Source organism: Monodon monoceros, unplaced genomic scaffold (assembly GCF_005190385.1).
Source record: "Monodon monoceros isolate NGI ecotype Baffin Bay Population unplaced genomic scaffold, NGI_Narwhal_1 Super_Scaffold_12, whole genome shotgun sequence".
NCBI classification, from domain to species: domain Eukaryota; kingdom Metazoa; phylum Chordata; class Mammalia; order Artiodactyla; family Monodontidae; genus Monodon; species Monodon monoceros.
Window position 1 is genome coordinate 167,690,211 of NW_021703768.1, and position 20,238 is coordinate 167,710,448.

General features: G+C 56.0%; 1 protein-coding gene across 16 annotated transcripts in view; it reads right to left on the reverse strand.

Annotated features, from left to right (window-relative positions):
- Positions 1-274: 274 nt before the first annotated feature.
- The window catches only part of FCHO1 (FCH domain only 1), a 30,104-nt gene continuing 10,140 nt past the window's right edge, over positions 275-20,238 (reverse strand). For 9 of the 16 annotated variants that reach the window (XM_029217047.1, XM_029217050.1, XM_029217042.1 and 6 more), the window contains 23 exons: positions 19,981-20,072; positions 18,841-18,915; positions 17,543-17,684; positions 15,993-16,145; positions 15,657-15,761; positions 14,515-14,613; positions 14,326-14,422; positions 12,997-13,234; positions 12,234-12,258; positions 11,775-11,832; positions 11,113-11,291; positions 11,006-11,030; positions 10,580-10,631; positions 9,926-10,017; positions 9,259-9,534; positions 7,268-7,380; positions 7,069-7,156; positions 6,805-6,913; positions 5,928-6,083; positions 5,478-5,610; positions 4,836-5,035; positions 4,131-4,186; positions 275-3,616 (listed from right to left, as the gene is read on the reverse strand). In XM_029217047.1, coding sequence (XP_029072880.1) covers positions 3,207-3,616; positions 4,131-4,186; positions 4,836-5,035; positions 5,478-5,610; positions 5,928-6,083; positions 6,805-6,913; positions 7,069-7,156; positions 7,268-7,380; positions 9,259-9,534; positions 9,926-10,017; positions 10,580-10,631; positions 11,006-11,030; positions 11,113-11,291; positions 11,775-11,832; positions 12,234-12,258; positions 12,997-13,234; positions 14,326-14,422; positions 14,515-14,613; positions 15,657-15,761; positions 15,993-16,145; positions 17,543-17,684; positions 18,841-18,915; positions 19,981-20,072 — 2,973 coding nt within the window. In that variant the 3' untranslated portion in view covers positions 275-3,206. Of the gene's footprint in view, positions 3,617-4,130; positions 4,187-4,835; positions 5,036-5,477; positions 5,611-5,927; positions 6,300-6,804; positions 6,914-7,068; positions 7,157-7,267; positions 7,381-9,258; positions 9,535-9,925; positions 10,018-10,579; positions 10,632-11,005; positions 11,031-11,112; positions 11,292-11,774; positions 11,833-12,233; positions 12,259-12,996; positions 13,235-14,325; positions 14,423-14,514; positions 14,614-15,656; positions 15,762-15,992; positions 16,146-17,542; positions 17,685-18,840; positions 18,916-19,980; positions 20,073-20,238 lie in introns of those variants that run through there. The other 7 variants (XM_029217056.1, XM_029217055.1, XM_029217053.1 and 4 more) reach the window with 5 other exon arrangements.

Here is a 20,238-nt window from a genome sequence, read left to right on the forward strand (position 1 = left end):
TTAAATGTCTGCATCAAATGGGGGCACTTCAGGCCTCAGAGGCCCTGGCTCATACACTTTCTTGCGGCGGCAAACCCTTGAACTTTGGAGCCCATTGACGTTTCCTGGGCTTAAGGTCTTCTCCTATCCTACAGGGTCCCCTTGGGTTTCCTGCGTTCGTGAGCCCCATAAAAGGGCCGGAATCAAACACCGGATCTGGTGGGCGTGGCTCCGCCCATCTACCTCCACATCAGGCAAGGGCCCCTTCCTGTGTCATCTCCCGGGGAACGTGAGGGCCCTGGGAGCTGGGTCACACCCAGCCCTGCTTGCAACGTGGAAACTGAGATCTGCCCGGTCAGAAGTTTGAGTCTGCTATACTGCCAGAGTGGCTTCAAAAGCGCCAGGGGGGCTTCCCTGGTGGCGCAGTGGTTGAGAGTCCGCCTACCGATGCAGGGGACGCGGGTTCGTGCCCCGGTCCGGGAAGATCCCACATGCCACCCGTGAGCCGTGGCCGCTGAGCCTGCGCGTCTGGAGCCTGTGCTCCGCAACGGGAGACGCCACAACAGTGAGAGGCCTGCGGGCTGGAGGGAGATGGGGAATGGGGAGTGACAGCTAATGAGAATGGGTTTCCTTTTGGGGTGATGGGAATGTTCTGGAACTAGATAGAGGGGATGGTTGACAACATTGTGATTGGGCCACTGAATTGTTTACTTCAAATAATTAATTTTCTATTATGTGAATGTCACCTCAATTAAAAAATTATCTCAATTAGGCCATTCACCTACTGGGGGTGGCCTCTGGCTGGTCACCTAATTGCTTTGTGCCCCAAACCGAGGTTTTGGGGCATCCCAGGTGTAGGAGACCAGGGCGTTGTAAACCACCAAATGACAACCCACCTGCCTGGGGTTGGCCAGTTAAATGGGGATACCACCTTCCCTCCTGGGACTCACCCTCCCAGGTAGGCACATGTCACACCAGCTCTGAATGTCCGGGCACATAAGAGGCCGCACCCAGAAAGGCCTTCTGTATTTTAAAGGTTGCCCAGCCTCACTGGTGACCCAAAGAAAGCAAATGAAAGCCACCAGGAGGTGCCATTTTCCCATCTCTTATCAGATGGGCCAGAACCCACACCCAGATAATGCTCAGAGCCGTGGCAAAGTGTCTCCTCACTCAGTGGCCCACAGCATGGATATGGCACCCTAGCCACTCAGCCTCAGGACCAGCAAAGGGACCGTCTTAGAGGGCTCAAAGCCACTGAGCATGCACGCACTCATGCACGCATGTGTGCAAAGACCTGGATGGAGGGGACAATCCCATAGGCTCAGATGTTTGATTCTAGCTTCTTTATGGGGCCCATGAGCTCAGGGAACCGCAGAGCCCCATAGGGCGAGCGTGGGCTATGAACTTGCAGCTGAGGAGCTGAGGGCCGGAGAGGGAAAGGCCCCACCTCCAGTGGCTCCAAAGTCCTAGCTGTTGGAGGCAGTGAAGTGTGTGTGCTGGTGACATCGCTGCCTGAAATGCCCCCATTTGATACAGAGACCACTGTAATTGCCCTTCATACAGACAGTGTTGATCGTGTACTTGCTCTGAATTGAGGATGCTCCCCAGACCTCTCCCAACTAGAGAATTTCCCCCCATTTTACAGAGGAGGAAACTGAGGTACAGCCGGGCCCCTCTCCCCCCCCCACACACACCCTGACTTTGGAGGACAGGGTGGGAGGATCAGAGCACACAGGCCAATTCCTGCTTTCTGCTTCCCGAGCTCCGTCTGGCCCTGGCTTGGTCCCTGGAATCTGCATGGTCTTCAGGGTCAGGCACCCAGCATACCCACATGTCCACTGGGACCCAGGACTTTCCATCAAGTTCAGACCTGCTCTCCACCACAGCATGCTGATTACCACACCTGTCCTGGGCCCACCTCGGGCTACCCCTTGCACAACACCTGCACTTAGGACCACCCTCCACCCCAGGACCCCCAATAAATAAGAGAATACCAGCACTTCTGGGGTGCTTATTCTGTACCAGGTACTCTTCAAAGTATGTGAGCTCTTGACAACCACCCAGTGAGGTGGGTTACAAATGAGGCCTGGGGAGGTCAAGTCACTGATTCAGACACGCAGCCACTGGGGGTCAGGCAGGCTCTAAACCCACACCTTTTGACTTTGCAGCCTCACGGCTTCTAAGAGCTTTCTCCTGCTCATAGCTGTGTCTCTACAGCCTGGCATATAGTAGGTGCTCAATCAGTGTTTGTGGACTAATTGCTTTCTCACAGAACTCACAACTCACCATCCTTCTGCCTGGCATGCCCATATCCAGCCTGCAAACTCCTACTCAAACTTCAAAGCCCCATTTATAATGCCTTCTGCTTAGGAAGTCTTTCTGGCATCCCCCTCTAGGTTCCTCTGGCCCTTGTTCTCTTCCACCAGCCCACGGGACTGGAGGAGTCCATGGGGCTGGGGGTGTTCACGTCTGGCTTTTTCTCCCCCCAGTATCGCCCCACACGGGCTAGGTGGGGGTGGAGGGGCAGGGCTAAGGATTATTAAGGATATTAGATTTCTCCCACCCATCCGTCTTTTCTTCCTTTCCTCTCTGGCGATGTGAAGGAAACTTCCTGGAGCAGGAAAAGGCTTGTTATTTATTTTATTAGAAAATAGAGTGTTTATTTAAAGAACATTAAAAGGCCAAGGACCTGCATGAGAGTTGGCATGAGCAGGAGTGGATCTCAGGCTCAGCCAGACTGAGTGTTGGGATCCTCTCCATGGAGTCAGGGCCTCAGGGGAGGCCAGGGTGGGGGACCCTCGGGTCTAGCAGGAGGGCCAGGGAGCAGTCAGTGAGCACCAGGACGCAGTGCAGAGCTGGGGCCAGTGGTGCTGGTCGACCTCTGCAGGCTCAGCAGCTCACCAGATACATCCCTGTGGAGGCAGGGTTGTGAGGGGTGCAGGGGGGGCTCTTGCCCCTACCCTGGGATCCCCCAATCCTCTTCAAAACACCCCCCTGTAACTCACTGTTCCCACTGCCCCATGGACCCCAGCAGCCCCTTGTGGGGACGGGAGAATGGGGGTGGGGATGGGTGCGCCAGAGGGGCTTCTGGCTCCCTGCCTTGGGTTCTTGCAAGGATGCCGGCCAGGGGACACTTCTTCCTTTTTTGGCTGCACCCGCGGCATATGGGATCTTAGCTCCCTGACCAGGGATCGAACCCGTGCCCCCTGCAGTGGAAGCTCGGAGTCTTAACGACTGGATCTCCAGGGAAGTCCTGTAGGGGACACTTCTTGATCCCTCTCATTGGGGCCCTGACCACCCCTCTCCACCTGTGCCCCCCATCTTGGGTCTCCAGGCCCCAACACCCACCTATCCTTTCCAAACGCCCCAAATGCCTCCTCCACCCCCGCACCCTGGCAGAAGCAGGGAGTGGGGCTCAGAGCCCGGCCTGGTCTTGGCTCCGGGGATGCGCAGCGGCAGGGCGAGGGCGTACCTGTGGCGAACCTTCTCTTTACCAGTGACATGCGGTAGCCACTCCCCACCAGCTCCAGGTCCACGCCGGACAGAGTGGCCCCCTCGCTGGTGAACTGAGCAGCCACAGGGCTGGGTGTGCTGGGCCCCGAGCATGGCTCCCAGCTGGCAGACAGGCGGCCAGAGCCTGGGGAGGTCTGAGGTCAGCTGTGTCCTGTTCCCCGACCCCAGTCCTGCTGTGACCTGGGCTCCTCCTCAGCCCTGCACCCGAGCCCTTTGATCTGTGGCTCTGTCTGTTCCGTTTGACTTCCTCTTGTGTCCTGCACCCTTTTCCTTTGGCCCCACGGGGCTGTGTGTGGTTTGCAAAGGAATCCTGCCTCAGGGCCTTTACACCTCTTGTGCCCACCCCTTGGGATGCCCTCTCCTCCAGCTTCGTCAAAGCCCTTTCAAGCTTTCCTTGATGCCTACACTGCCCTGCTCCTAGCACATCCCCAATCCTCCCCTAGTTTGTTTTTAAAATTTTTTTAGCTGTGTCGCGCAGCTTGCGGGACCTTAGTTAACCGACCAGGGATTGAACCTGCGCCCTCAGCAGTGAAAGTGGAGTCCTAACCACTGGATCGCCAGGGAATTCCCTCTCCCCTAGCTGAAATAAGCCTCTCCCATTTGAGACCCCCAAGACCTTAAGCACAATCATAACTCACCCCCTGTCTCGGACACATCCGGAAGCTTCCATAGGAGCCTCTTCTCCTCCAGGTTCCTGGCATCAAGAGAAGATTGGTCCGGTCTCCACCAGAAAGGACATTGGGAGCCCAGGGTGCCAGCTCAGTTGCCTCTTGGCTATATGACCCGAGAAAGCCGGGTCTCCTTCCTGGCCTCAGTTTTCCCATGTGTGAAATGGGGGTGGGGTATGGAGCAGCTGGTTCCTGAAGGCTCTACAGCCTTGCAGCACTTTTAGATGATGCATTCGGCCCTATAAATTTGGCTTCTTGGTGGCAGGTTCTACCTTTTGTACAAAACAAAGGCAACATTGTGCAGTGACTAAAAGCCAGGGACCACCAGTGGGTGGCTGGGTTGAAATCCTGGTGTGACCTAGGTAAGTGACTTAGTCTCTGTGTGCCTCAGCTCCCCCTCCATAAGTGGGGATGATGGTGGCCAACCCCTTGAGGGATTGCTAAAAGCCCCAAGCCTGTCAGTGTGTGCAGAACACAGGGAACAAGCCTGACATGTAGGAAGCTCTCGGTGTCAGACATTATTATTGCTAGTAATATCACCCTTAGCTCCAAGCAAGGTGAGCCCACAGTGAATGGTCAGGCCTAGGGTGGACCCTTCAGTTGGTGTATCAAAGGGAGCTCTGCTAGGTTCTGGGGGCACTGCTGAGCTTCCCCAGGCCTCCCACATGCCCTCACCAGGTGGCAGCCGGCTGCAGGCGGACGTTGGTCACAGGCTCCCCTATGGGCAGCAGGATCTGGACATTGGTGAGTGGCGTGGACACGGCTGTGACACCAGGCCGGTAGCAGTACTCCACCGAGACCTGAGTGAGGGTCGCCCCGCACTGCCAGTGGGTGCTCAGCTGCAGAGGCACGGACTGGGGACCGGGGCGGGAGAACTAGGGGAAGGGAGAGCAGGAGAGAAGACACGGCTTGAGCCGTCCTGTCCTGCCACACCGCATACTATTCAGCCACACTGCCCCTGCCATGCCACCTGCCATTCAACTGACCTGACTGCACTGCCTAGGACACCCCAGGGGCTCTTTGTTGATGACAGGCCGTGTTACAACACGTCTCCAGCAGAGGGCAGACGAGTGCCCCATCCTAACAAAGTCTTGGGGACAGGTGCCAGCTGCCAGGTCCTGGGATCGGACCTCTTCTAATCTGCACGATGGGGCCATCTGCACTAGTGGAGGCCAGGCCCCCCTACACTGCCCACCCCGCCTACAGCTCACCCCACGGTCATTGCTATCAGCCTCCATTTCTGCTGCCTGCTCACCCTGTCCCCATTCACCATCCCCTCCCTGCCCCCTCTGCCCACCCCCCATCCACCTGGCCCACCTGGTACCGCAGCAGCACTACGTTGTAGTAGGAGGCAGCTGGATTCTGTTCTGCCTGACGCTGCAGGGCCTCAGTCAGAGCCGCCATGTTGAGCCAGAAGTCTTTGGTCTCAGGGTCGCTCTGGGAGGGGTCACTGCAGAGACCGGGAATAATCACCCCAACCCTCGGGAGATGCCGTCCCAAGGGCCTCCAGCATCCCACCTACACCAAGGGCTTCCTAAAGATGCAGATTCCCAGGCTAACTTTGGGGCCAATAAAGCATAACTCCCAGGGAAGGGCGAGGGTGGGAAGCAAAAGACAGAAGGAGAGTGAGTTTCAGAGAGGGAGAGCAGCTTGCCCAGGGTCACACAGCAAATCCCGGGAGGCAGAACAGGAATTCAGAGCCGGGGTGCTCCTGGCCCCCACCAGTCCCTGGAACCCCCTAACTTTTCTCCCTTTCCTCAACAGTACCTGAAAAGCAGGTCAGCATTGGGGTGGAAGTGCTCAATGGGGGCCGTGTGCACGAGGCGGAAGCTGAGGACCGGTGGGGGTGGGGTTCCGCTGAACACGCGCACGATACCAGCAGGGAAGGTCATGGTCAGCTCCCCAGTTACTCGAGCCAGGCAGCTGGTGGGGGCGGGTGGTGAAGGCACTGGGCGTTGGCTCAGGGCTCTGCCTGGCACCTCACGCTCCCCTCTCTCCTAGTTTCACTGTAGCCTGTGGTTCACCAGGTCCCTCAGAATCAGCAAGGCTCTGACCATGGCCAGCCTCCCAGCCCCAGCCTCCACCTCTTGTGTCCCTGCCTGGACAGCAATCCAGACACCAGGAAGAATCCACGCTGGGCTGAAGGAGACAGGAACACCCCCTTCTCCAGTTCTCTTTTCCCCAGGCCACCAGGAAGCTCAAAGCAAAACATTCAGTTTTGTAACTGTCCTCAGCTTAGGTTTCCGGTCCAATACTCTCCTCCTCTTTGTGGCTTGATCTTAAGGTCTTTTCGTCTGGGCACCGCCCCCAGATTATCCCTGGTCCCTCAACTCACCCTTAACCTGCCCCCTCCACGGGCCTGGCCTCTGGTCTTGCTCCCTTCAGTTTGACGCCCACAGCAGCCTCAGAGGAGTTCCTCTAAACCGTGGCTACATCAATGCCTAGCCCTGCTCAAATGCCTTCCATGGTTCCTACAGCCCTCAGGATGGGTCTGGTTGTTCAGCTCAGTGTTCAAAGCTGTCCCACGGTAAAGCAGATCATGAAACCCATTTGAAAGCTGTCCCTGCCAGAACCTAGATGCACAGCCCCCAGGGAGCCCTATGTTTGCCTGTCACCATCTGCACTGTGCCCCACCACTGTGTACCTGGGGTTGTGGCCACGGAAGTAGGCGTGGACATACTCAGTGAAGGCAGTGGCCACGGGCAGGGCATCCTGGGAGCCCAGGACCACAGGGCTTGGGCCCCGGGAGACTCCTGGGGGTGGCAGGGAGGGAACGAGGGACAGGCAGAGTGAGCACAGGTCCCAGGCTCCAGAACCCGCCCTCTGCCGACACGGCCTCCATTGTATCACTAAGCCACACACCCGGATCAGAGAAGGTGAAACTGAGGCCCAGAGAGGACCCACGTACCATGTCCTGTCTGGGATGAGAAGCTGGGCCGTTCTGGGATGGTGCTGGGGGCTGAAGAGCCCAGTGGGGAGGGGCTCAGGGAACGAGACTGGAAGGGAAGAAGATAGGCCAGCCTGTGAACGCCCTAGCAGCAGTGCCCCGATGCTGACCCTGGAGGCGACCCCCAGCCTGGCTCCTGCCACCCCCCCCCTCACCCTACCAGGTCCCCGTTGCTGCGCATGAGGGGACAGGATGCTTTTCTGGAGCGAGGTCTCCGGGGTGGGGCTGCCAGGCCCTCCCTGGCTGCAAGGTCAGCAGGTACAGGCATCAAGTCTGGGGAATGAGCATAAGAACAGACATGGCTGAGCTGCTGCCTGGGCCTCTCCAACCTCCCCAGGGGAGGAACTCAGCCCCAAACTGGGAGTTGGGCTTATAGGAGGAGACCCCCTGATGGTTGGGAGTCCTAGGGCTACAGAGAAGGTGCTGGACAGGACTGTAGACACCATCTGCAACCCTGAGTCTCCCAGACACTACACTGGTGGCTCAATAAGGGGTGAGCTCCCCATTACTGGGGGTATGCAAGCAAGGGCTGGATGCTCAGGAGGTAGGCACTCTACGGGGGGGGTGGGGATTTGGCAGAGGCATTTTACCCAACATTCGGCACTTCCAAGGGTAGTCTCCCACCCTGGGTTGCGTCTGAGTCACACCCTTCTAAATTAACTAATCGTGGTGTAACACCTAGGTTCCCCTCGCTCTCTTGCTTCACTAGTGTCCCTGCTTTGCTCCATCTACAAACGCTTACTCGCCCATCTCCCCTCCTACCTACACCCCAGGCTGTGCCAAGGTTCTCAACAGGGTTGGATCCTTCATGATGCTGGGGCCACCCTGAATACTGCAGGGTGTTGAACAGCCTCCCTGGCCTCCACCCCTCAGACGTCAGGTATACCCCGCCCCCAAGTGGTGACAATCAAGTAACAGTGGTGACATTGCCAAGTGTCCCCTGAGGGGCATAACTGGCCCAGTTGAGAACCTTAGTTTTACTGTAAAGCGCAGACAACTTTATCTGTCTACACTCATGGTCTACACTCACTCCCCTGAGCCCTCCCTTGAACCAGCTCCAACCAGGATCTTTCTTTAACCAAGGATGGTACCAAGCCCCCCACCCCACCCCCCGCCACCCCGTCACCACTGCTGGGGACCTCATGTGGTCACAGCCCACAGTCCCTCTGACTCAGGCCCCCAGGAGCCAACCAGTAGCCAATCCCCTCCTTCCTCCCCCCCTCTAGCCCTGCCCCTGCTCCACCCTGGGCGCTCTCCTACCCTCTCCCTGGGCAGCCTTCCATCCCACTTCAGCTTGATGATGTCTTCATACAGCTGTCCACAGGGTGCTCCAGCCTGGCCTCCCCCATCCACCTGCCATCTAAAGGCCCAGCCTTGACACGCCCCCACCCCAGCTTCTTCCGCCCCATCTTCCCTGCTCTTTCTGCCCTTCCCTCTCCTTTCAGCTGCCCTCAGGCCCTCTGCCCTGATTCCTCTGTTCTCTGGGTCCCGTGACTGTCTTCTGGCCTTCTCCCCACTGTTACCCCATCACCACTTACCTGGACTCACCTCCCTCGTCTCTGGCTCTCATCCTTGCCTACCAAGCGGTCAGAGAGAGCCTGCAATCCAAGTAGGTCCCACCCCTTCTTTGCTCACAGCCCTCCCTCCTGTGGCTCTGACCCTGCTAGGGGTAAAACTCACATTTCTCCCTGGGACCACCAGCCCCCACCTGATCCCATCTCCCTGCCGACATCTCCCCCTCCACTCCCTCCTTCTCCCTTCATCACTCTGCTCCACCCACACTGGCCTCCTAACTGTTCCTCAAAGGGTCTTGCCTGCTTCCACCCCAGGACCTTTGCACAGGCTGTGCCCTCTGCTGGGAATGCCCTTCCCCCCCCCCATGTCCATATGGCTGCGTCCTCACCTCCATCAAATCCCAGCTCAGATGTTCCCTCCTCAGGGAGGCCCTACCCTTCTGAGTCCTCACCAGGCACCTGCCACCTCCTGCCTTGTTAAATATCCATATCACTATTGTCCCTGCAAGGGTGAGGGTTTCTGCCTGCCTGGGTCCCGGCTGTGTCCCCAGCACCCTGTTCAGACCCTGGCCACATTAGGTGCTCAATCCTCCCCCAGGACTCAGATAACTCTCAGACTAGGGGTGGAGGAACTCACCTCCTCCAGCCACAGCCTCCACCCCCCAGGGACCCGGGGATGGTGCAAGGGGCCGTGGTGAGTCTGATGGCAGCAGAGGCTGTGTCCCCCTCGACTCTGGGGGCGGCACCCTACAGGTAGGTGGGCTCTGTGGGGTGCCTGGGCGGGGAACCCAGGAATCCGGGGAGGGGCCGGGTGCCACGTGGGACGGTGAGTCCAGGCCAGAGTCCTCCACGTTCTCGGGCGACGAGGAAGAGAAAGGCGAGGGGCTGGAGGTGAAGCCGAGACTGCTAGAGCCTGGGGTAGGGAAGGGGACAGCCAGCTCCAGACCCCACTCACACGGAGTCCCGTCCATCCTCCCGCAGGCCACGCCCATGTCGAGGAAGGTCCGCCCCCATTCGATGTCTCCCCCACACCCCCTCCACCCCAGGCCATGCTGTCTGGCTACTTTCACCTCCACTGATGCCTGCCTATCCACTCATTGTCATCCTCACTCCCACGAAGGCCACACCTTCTCGCCGGCTCCGCCTATTCGTGCCATGGCCTCGCCCACCCTCACTTTGACCCACAAAGGACGCCCACACTCCTCCCTCCGGCCTGGCCCACGGTCCTGAGCCTCCTATCCTTGCAGTGGCCCCACCCTTCCTCCTGCTGGCCGCCCGCGTCCCCGAAGCCCCACCCCCATCACCTGTAAAATCTTCATGGTCAAAGGCGGACTCTAGGGGAGGCCCAAAGAGGTTCTTGGAAACCTGCTCATCCGATTGCAGCTTCTCTGCACAGCTGGGGACAGGGAATGGACAAGAGGGGTGTTTCCATGCCTCCTCCCACTTCAGGACCTTTGTACTTGCTGTTCTTGGTCTTGAGCTCTGTCCCCCACGATCTCCCTGCGGCCACCTCCTGCTCCTTTTCAGGGCTCAGCTCAGAGTCCTCGCACCTCCCCTGCTACCCCTCCACCACGGCCCCAACTAAAGTCACCCACTCCTATTTTCCATCACATTGCCTGCTTCAGTTTCTTCACAGCACTTGGAAGCATCGAATATACTCTAACTTATTTACTATTTAAAAAATCTGAGCCTCTAGAATGGGACTCTGAGGAGCATCTGTCTTGGTCATTTATCTCCAGAACCCAGCATAGCACAAGTACACATAAGGTGCTCAATAAATGTTCATCAAGGGAATGACTGAGTGGTCCCTCAAAGATGGCACGCCCTTAACTCCCTGCCAGGATAAGAGAAGGGGAGTCGGAGACATGGGGAGGCAACAGGGGAGGAGGAGAGAGGCAGGGACGGCCCTCACCTGCCCACTCATGTGGGCCCAGTGCCCCACCTCCCATGGAACCCACCTGCCAGCCCTTGGGGCAGATCGAGGCCTCTGTAGTTTCCCAGCGGTGTCCCCTGCAAGAGATGTACCTCCTTGAGCCTTTCTGTCGCCAGGCCTGCACTGCTTCCCACTCCACACACCAAGGAGACCAAGGTTTGGAGCTGTCTAGTCAGCTACCCAAGGTGACCAGCAAATCAGGCAGAGAGGGGTTCGAACCTGAGCCAACTTGTCTCCAGTTTTTGGCTTCTTTCCCAGCCCCAGCGATCCCTTTTGGCTCTCATTTAATTCTCATAATGACCCCATTTTATAAAAGGAGATCAGAGTGGGTAAGCAGCCTGCCCCAAGTTACACAGCAGAGCTGGAATTCAAACCCACACCCACACTCCAGGCCCAGTCTCCCTTCCACGTGCTCCTCATCAAACTGAAGACCCCTTAACAGGCTACTCACGTGAAGAATGGCGTTTCATGGTGCCCTGTGGACAAAGGGGTGGCATGAGGTCGGTGGCATCCAGCCAGCCCCACCTGCCCCACACACAGCACCTCCCCATGCCTCACCCCTGGGCCAGGAGGGAGGATGAGGCTGCCAGCTGTGGCCCTAAGCTGTGCTGCGGCTGCCTCGGGGCTGCAGGTTGGGGCCCGGGCCGGGGCGGGCTTGATGTGCACGTAGAATTTGCGGGGCTCGTCATCATCGAAATCGGAGTCGCTGGATGAGAAGCGGGAGGGCTCCGCTGTGCGTGCACTGCAGTCAAGGGCCCAAGCGGATTCTAACACGGGGTTTCCCTCCAGTCAGCCCTCAAATCCATCTCTTCCTGCTCACATCCCTTCGAGGCACTGCACAATTCCATCTCTCACCACTTGCCACCCTTGCCTCGACACCATATATTTGCCATTCTCCTCCCCCCACAAGTCTTCATACAAGCATGCCCTGTCCTAACTAGTAAACTCCTATTCAGCTGCTAAACCCCAACACTGGTGACCCCCTCCTCCAGGAAGTCCCCTTGGCTCCCCCTCTGGGGTAACCAAGCTCCCCTCTCTCCCTCTTGTTCAGCCCTGACCCCGCAGGGGCAAGTGTCTGCATTTGAATCTGCTTGGTTCACAGCTGGAGGCTCCCCTCAGGATGTACACAGAGAGGGTTGCTAATGGTGGGTGGATCACTGTGGACAGAGCTCTGTCCTTGCTGTGCCAACAGCTGCCCCCAGAAGGCGCCAGGAGGATATTGTTCTGGGTCACATCAGGCCGGACAGTGAAACCTTCTTCATCCACCTCTGGACATGTCTGGGGGGACAAGTGGTGAGTTAGTCTCTCTGGTACCAAACCTCCCATCTCACCCTGCCATGCCCCCCTCCACCTGTGGGCCCTCACTCAAACCAAGAAACAACCCCAATGGCAATAACGGTCTTCTCGCAGTTCGTGGGCAGGTTCTTGGAGGAACAGAACATGCCGCAACCTGTCCTGAGGGGCAAATCGAGGCTAAGAGGGGACATTGGTCCCTCCCACGTGGTCCGTGGGAGTTTGCAGCCACGGTGGGATTTGAACCTGGTCCCTAAGCTGTGCTACCTCTTGCCCCTTGAGCTCCAGGCTTGGCTTCCAGGCCTGGGCGGGGTGGGGGTGGGGGCCCAAGGTGGGATGGAGCCCTCCCACTTGCAGCCCGGCCTGGCCCCTCCCGTGGCACTCACCCCTGAATCGGGCTCCAGGGAATCTCTGGGAATGCAGAAGGAGGTGTCAGTGTCAGCTCCCCCACCTCCTCTGGCCCTCCCCTCCGCCCCCAACACCGGACACGGAACCTGGGGCCAGCCCCTGGGCTGCTATGTTGTCCTGAACTAGCCCTGCAGGTGGTGGGAACTTGGGGCTTGCTTGGGGCCGGGGCAGTGAATCTGGAGTTAGCTGAGCACGGGGTGTTCTCAGTCAACTTGGAAGGGGAGGAACCCTGGAGTTAGTCTGAATGTAGGGCTCACCTTGGCAGGGAAATAATGGGGCTAGCCTTGGCAAAGAAAAGAATCCTGGGCTAGCCTGGGCAAGGGTAATCCTGGGCTAGCCAGGGAGACCATGGGCATAGGGAAGAATGTGATACCCGTCTGGGCAGGGAGACTCTTGGGCTCGTCTTAACAAAGCAAGAATTGCCAGGCTAGATTAGGTGGGGAAAGAGTAAGGCTAGCCTTGACAGAGGGAGAAATCCTGGGCCAGCCGGGGAAGGGGGAACAGGCAGGCCCTGGTCTAGTCTTGGCAAAAGGAGAATCCTGGACTAGCTTGGGCAGTGGTAATATTGAGCCAGTCTGGGACAGAGGAGCTCCTGGCCTAGCCTGGGTAGAGGGACTCCTGGGCTAGCTTGGAATACGATTCTCCTGGGCTACCCTAAGCAGGGGCCTTCTGGGATACCCCGGGCAGGGGGAGGGATCTTGGGTTAGCCTGAGCCAGGGCTGGGTTGGGGTACTTCCTCACACAGCTGCAGGTGGCTCCCGCTCCCGCCGGCTCAGTCCTGGGAGACGAAAGGCCTTGGCTCCCCGCAAACGTTTCATTGCTGAGGACAGATGAGGGGGATGCAGCTGAGCCCTGGGGGGTTCCCCTTCCCATTCAGCTCTGTCTCCCTCATCCCTGTGGTCCAGCCTGGGCATCCAGGCCCAGACGTACTTGCCTTCCTGCAGGGCAGCCGCACTGTACGCCTCAAAGTCCAAAGGCCCTGAGACAGAAAAGATTGAGAAACTCAGCTGGGCGGGGAGACTGGGCCTGGCAAGGGTAGCAGTATACCTCTGGCCACACAATGGCACCTGGATTTGGGCTCAAGACCAGTCAGGTCCAGGGCCTGAGCCAAGATGCTGAACCAGCCCCAGAGATGGTCATGAGTGGGATGGGCCAAGCGTTCTGGTCCTGCCTTGGATGGTTGCCACCTTGGGATGGACTGGAGGGGGCACTGCCTGAGTTACTTCTTCTACCTCCAGCATTTCTGCGTGGAACTTGGGTGGTTCAGGGGATGGACCATAAGTCTGTGAGGTGGGCTGAGCCTCAGGTGCCAGGATGATGATCTGGGACTCTCTCTCAAGGGTGATGGGGAGCCATAGAGGGTATATAAGCAGGAGCAGGGCATGACAAACCTGGAGCCAGTGAAGGGCAAGAGTGGGGGCCCACACAAGGAGAGGTGACCTGAGCTGGTGCTGAGCTATAGAGACAGGAGGGAGAAAAGACAGACCCTAGTGGTTGACCAGAGCTAGGGACGTAAACTGTGTACCAGCATCTACTGAGTGCCTACTATGTGCCAGGTACACATTTTGCCCTTTATCTGCATCAAATTACTGAACATCCACAACACCATTAGGTGGGGGTTATTATCATCCCCACTTTACAGATGAGGAAACTGAGACTCAGAGAAGGCAAGACAGACGTCCAAGGTCACACAATGAGCGACAAAGAAAAGACACAAACCCAGATGTGACCCCAAAACTTTTGCTCTCAATTCTTCCTCAACTCTGTATCTGGACATTTTCAAATTGGTCTTTTGCTCAACAACCCTCAATGGCTCCCTTGGGCCCTCAGGGAAAAATCTGAAAGGCTGAGCTTGGCATTCAAGGCCCCTCTGGTATCCAGTTGTAAGAGATTTACACATAAGATCAGGCAGCAGATCCTCTTCCTCTGTGAGCTGCTGAGTTAGATTTGTCATCAGCCCATTTTTCTGATGAGGAAAACGAAGCCCAGAGAGGTTCATTCTCTTCCCTCTTGAGTCCTGTTCCTTCCCTACAGCTCCACAGCCCAACCCCCACAGATGCCCAGACTCACCTGGCTTCTCCTGGCCTGTGCCCTTGCTCTCTGCAAACTTCCTCAGCAGCATCTCCACGCTGATGTTTTCTATGTTCTGCTTAAACTCCTCATGTACCTGGGCCAGGCGAACGAAGTGTGTAATCAGGCAGGGCCAAGGCCCTCTTTCCCAGAACCCCAGCTTCATTCCCCACCCCTGGCCCCACTCACCTGCCCAATCTGCACATGGGTGTCCTCCACTGAGTGAGCATAAGAGCCCAGCAGTGCCTTCATTTGCCGCAGGTGGGTCTCCTCCATGGCTTGGAAGCGCTGAGGCAGGAGGGGAGGGGCAAATGGGAAGGTGGGGCCACAAGGAGTGGCTATGTGACCCAGCCTGACCAATAAGGATGCTCCAATCCCCTGGCCTCAGTGATTGGTTTGGGGAAGAGCTCTGGGACTTCTGCTGGAACCATGGAAGAAAACACTTTCATACCCTAAGTCAATGTGTTGTTGGATGCATGTGGGGGCTGCTGGTGGCTACTTTGCAACACACACACACACACACACACACACACACACACACACACATCCGGGAGGGTATGTCTGCCTGGGAGTAAAGCCCTCAGTGAGAAAAACAGACTTGAGAGACAGAGAGGCACAACTTCCTGCCAATGCCATTGGAGCACCTGGATCCAGCCATACCTGAAGCTCTGCCCCCTGAACTTTTCAGTTCCCTGAGCCTATACGTCTCCTTGTCAGTTTGAATGAAGATTTCTATCACTGGCAACTTTCTATCACTGCAAAATCAGAAAAAAAAATCTGATTCTTAATCCTGAGGTCCCAATCTGCTTTTCAAACATTTGGGTAGACAGAGACCCAGAGAGGTGCAGTGCGTTTCCAAAGGTGGCAGAGCTGGGGAGAGATGGAGGCTGGACCAGGAATCCAGGCTTTTCAGCTACCATGACATGTCAGGAGACTCCTGGCTTCTAAACTCTGCACTGTCTTCTTCAAAAACCTCATCAGTGCTAATAAAAATAATAATACTAATACTTCATAGAGTGGTTTCTATGCACCTGGTACTGTCTGAAGACTTCACATATGGTGACTCATTTAATCTTCACAACGATTCTATGAGGCAGGTACTATTACTGCCCCGATTTTACAGGTGGGGAAACTAAGGCACAAAACTGATTTGGTTTCTGAAATAATAATAACAGTAACAATAGCTAAGTGGCTCTAGAATTCTACGGCTTTAAGCCTGTGATTCTAAGGCTTCTGGAGTCAAGGGTTTGGAAGGTTCTGGACTTCTGGGGCCAGAGCATCCTGGGCCCAGGAATGTGTAGGTCTCTAAGGTACAGATGCCTGGTTCTTACCAGAGCTGAGTCCAGCATCTTCTGCTCGAAGTCGGCACGGGCTGAGTTGTACTTCTCCACTGAACGCCGCAGGCTCTCTGCTGCCTTCTTGGTCTTGGTCTCTGCCTAGGAGGGGACGGAGTTGAGAGGGTGACACTCAGGGCACTTCCCCCGGCCCCATCCCCCAGCACATAGACTCCTTGGGGTGCCCAGCATGTATGTGGTTCATGCAGGTTCAATGACCATCGCTCTGTGATATGTTTTCACTCTCCCAGCAGGCAGCTCCGTCACCCCTCGGCAAATTCCTCTGACCTGTGTGGGCCAGCGGTGGCTGGGGACCTGCAGCTGTGTGCCCACCTTGTCCATCTCCTTCTGGCTGGTGCTCTCCCTCCGCAGCCGCTCCTGGTCCATGCAACGGTTCAGGTAGTTCTCGCGGGACTTGGGCAGGAGCTGGCTGACGCCTGCAAGGACCTGCACAGCGTCCAGGGTGCCCACTGCTTCCTCTTTGCACTGTGGGGGCGGAGAAGAGCATGCGGGCCACCTGAAGCCCCTGCTGGGGTACAGGACCTGAGCAGACCCCAGGTGTATGCCGTGAAATTCCCAGCTTCCCAAACTCTGTGGGATTCCAGGTCCTAGAGAATACTTTTTCTGAGTATTCTATGAATTTCAAAATTTTTAACTCTTTAAATAGGTAATATTTACACATAATTCACATTTCAGAAAGTTTTAAGGGATGAGTTCAGGTAAAAACCTCCCATTATTACCATGATACTTCTCCAGAAATAACTGGCACATGGACCATCAAATGTGCCCATTTTTTATGACAAATGGCAACAGTCCATACTGTTAAACTCACTGCTTTTTCCACTTAATAATTCATTCCCAAGATTGTTCCAGGTCAGCCTGTAGAAAACTTCCTTGTTCCTCCATTTTTTAAAAACTGTGGTAAAATACATATAAAATAAAAGTTGCCATCTTAACCATTTTTAACTGTACAGTATGAAGTACTACCAACTCCCTTTTTTTTTTTTTTTTTTTGCGGTACACGGGCCTCTCACTGTTGTGGCCTCTCCCGTTGCGGAGCACAGGCTCCAGGCGCGCAGGCTCAGCGGCCATGGCTCACGAGCCCAGCCGCTCCGCGGCATGTGGGATCTTCCCGGACCGGGGCACGAACCCGTGTCCCCCGCATCGGCAGGCGGACTCTCAACCACTGCGCCACCAGGGAAGCCCCCAACTCCCTTTTTTAACGGGGGTTAAAAACCACAGACTCAAGACTTTCCCGGCGGTCCAGCGGTCAAGACTCCGCACTTCCGCTGCAGGGAGCGCAGGTTCGATCCCTGGTCAGGGAACTAGGATCCCGAATGCCGCATGGTACGGCCAGAAAACAAAACAAAACAAAACAACAAACAAAACCCCCTGTAGATTCTAGGGATCTGTAAATGCAAAGCCTTTATGACTCTAGAATTATACGCTTCAAATATTTTGGGATCCTGAGAGTCTAAGGTCTGGCTCTTCCAGAGTCTAGAAACGTCAAATAACAAGATCTGTAGCCCCTGATGCTCTAGATCAGGGGTCATTTTCACACATCACAAAATATTCTTCTTTTGGTTTTTTTTTCAACCACTTAAAAATGGAAAAACTATGCTTAGTTTGAGGGTTGCACAAAAACAGGTGGTGGCCTGGATGTGGCCCGCGGGCCGTAGTTTGCAAATCCCTGCTATTGAATTTTGAGACTGAAATTCACCAATGCTCAGGTCTGTGAGATTCTGAGTTTGATGTCGTGGAATTAACAGAATTCTCAGAGGCACACACCAGGGGCTGGAGGTTCCAAGGCCCCAGAAGTCCTGGGATCCTGGGAGCTGCTGGCATCCCCCATCCACCAGCCTTGTGGTACCCACAGCACACACCTTCTTGTGTGCCTTAAGCTGTTCCTCGCCGTAGCGGAGCACGTCCTTGATGAGGTCCTGCAGCTTCCGTGTCAGCTCCAGGTGGCAGAGCGCCAGCTTGTCTGAGGAGACTCGGAAGACCTCCCAGAGTGGGGCGAAGGTCCTGGAAACAGGTGGGGTCACACATCCCGGGCCCAGCAGGCGCAGCCCCCCAGGGACCCCTCATACAGCATGGCTGGCATTGGCTCAGGCATCGAATGTGTGCCGGGCCCTGCTAAGCATGAACACATATGAATTCATTTAATAATCCCCACTGCAGTTGTGTGAGGTGGGCCTGTGGCAGATGGGGAAACTGAGGCATGGGAGGCTCCATAACTCACCCAAGGGCCCTCAGCAAATGAATATCAGAGCTGGAATTTAAACCCAGGCCGAGGCCCCGCAGTCCTCTGTCTGGACTCCAGGCCCCGCCTGATACTCACAGGCAGCTGAGACTCAACCTGCCCAAATCAAGTTTGAGGGGCTTTCCCACCTCGACAGAAGACCCCTCTGGCCTCCCCACTGCCTTCGCTCTCTGCTGCCGCCATTTCGGCCCCCGACAGAACCTTTGCCCCACGGAAGCCACAGGGAACTTTGCAATGCCAATGGAACCACATCACATCCTGGTTTAAAAGTCACCTGTGTGTTGGGGCCCTGTGGCCCCTTCCCTCTATTTCTCCCCTACTTCATCTCCAGTTTGTCCAGGCCCTGCAGCCATGCCAGCCTCTTGGCTCTTCCTTGAACATGTACGGTGCGTTGCTGCCTCAGGGCCTTTGCACTAGCTGAGCCACCTGCCTGGGTCTCTGTCCCGCAGACACCCCCATGGCTGATTCCTTCGCATTACTGAGGTCTCAGCTCCAGAGCTAGTGTCCAGCCTCTAATGCTCCTATTCTGTTCTCTTCCTAGCACTTTTCTCCCTGGGAGAGGACTTTGTTCATGTTTGTGGTTAACAACCGTCTCGTCACACATCCCAGATGTACACCTATGAACAGGGCATGAAGGTGACTGGAGGCTTTATCTGTCTTGATTGCCCCGGGCCCCCTGGTGCCTTGAACAGTGCCTGGCACACAGTAGGTGCTCAGTAAATATCCAGTGAATGAATGAATGAACTAGTGAATGAATGAACTATATTCCTCTGTCCAATTAGCCCCATAAGCAGGGGGATGACTCCCTGTTCCACATATCACAAGCGTGAAGAGATGTCCACCCAAGGGCAGGCTCCTGTTGTCCCCCCCAGCGCACCACACCCTTGGCCACTCCTGCCCCACCCAGAGCCCGCTCACCCCACCGAGGTCCCGTTGCTGGCCAGCTTGGAAAGTTTTGCCATTGCCTTCGAGTAGGTCTCTTCGATGGTGGCCCTGGGTAGGAGGACAAGGCAAGGATGGGGAAGGTTCTGAGCACACTTGGGAAAGGCCCCACACCCCTGGGCCTCAGTTTCCCCATCTCAAGCATCTGAGCGGTGTCTCTCCAGAATGATACAGTCCCCTGACAGGGGGAGGTGTTCTGGAAATTCATGGGAGAGGTTTTAATCCTTAAGTAAAAACATCAGTAGTAGTAGCAGCAGTAGCAACAGCAGATAAACAAATTTTTAAGCACATAATATAAATGTTTTGTACGCTTTGTCTCCTTTAATTGCAGAAGACAAACTCGTATTTCCTTTTTCCCTCTAGACAGACACTGCTAAATGCCTACCTAATATCCACTCACATTTTCATCCTAATAGAACCTCAGTTTTGTTTAGGGTAGCAGTGTGCCCAGTTAAAACCAGTTACCCATTGGGGTATTTTCTGAGAGAGGCACCCGTGGGGTAGCATAAGCAACAGTGGATGGATCCAGGGTCTGAAGGCCCATAAAATAAAGAGTGGCCCCTGTCCTGTATGGCTGCGACAGGTCCCACGTGACAGCCACAAAGAGAAAAACCTGGTTAATAATCCTTTGGACTTTCTGCCCAGATTTAACGGGCGTTCAGCTGCTGAGAAGCTGGGGAGCAGAGGCTGCCTTGCAATTTGAGTTTATTATGTTTTCTCAGACGTCGGAGCATTGACATGCTGAGATGTAGCTTATTTCATTATACATGATTTTTCTTTTATCATACTCAGGGCCCCGAGATTGAGTTTTCAAAATTCTCCTTGTAAGTAGGTCATATTAGCGTCTCTTCAGGGGGAGGCGTTAGAACCTGGCGATTGTCATTTAAGATGGGGCATGGGACTGATAGTGTTGAGAACCATTGGTTTGGAGGGTCTTCAAGCCCATTTGGTTCCTGGAGACCCCAGGGGCCTGGATCCTTTCTGGCAGGGTGTGGTGTGGTGGGAGGATGGAATGGGCAAGGGAAAAGGGGGGCACCAGGGTTGGGGCACAAGATGAGCATGGCTGTGTGGACTGTGGGACGTGGCCATGGGGTGGGTGGGGCTTGGGGACCTCACCTCTCCCGGATGAAGTCAGCCAGCTCCTTGGTGGAGATGGGCCCCTGCTTCACGCTGTGGTACAGGACCTCAAAGCCATGGTTCTTCTCTCCCTGCAGGGGATGGGGGTGGAGATTGAGAAAGGGGATGGAGAGGACATCAAGGTTACCTAGCAACAGGGGCTGGGCTGAGGAGCTAACCAGAAGAAGTCCATCCTCTTGGTTGTAGGGATTGGTTCAGGCCTGAGCCAGTCAACCTGTTGCATTTCCCCCTCGTCAC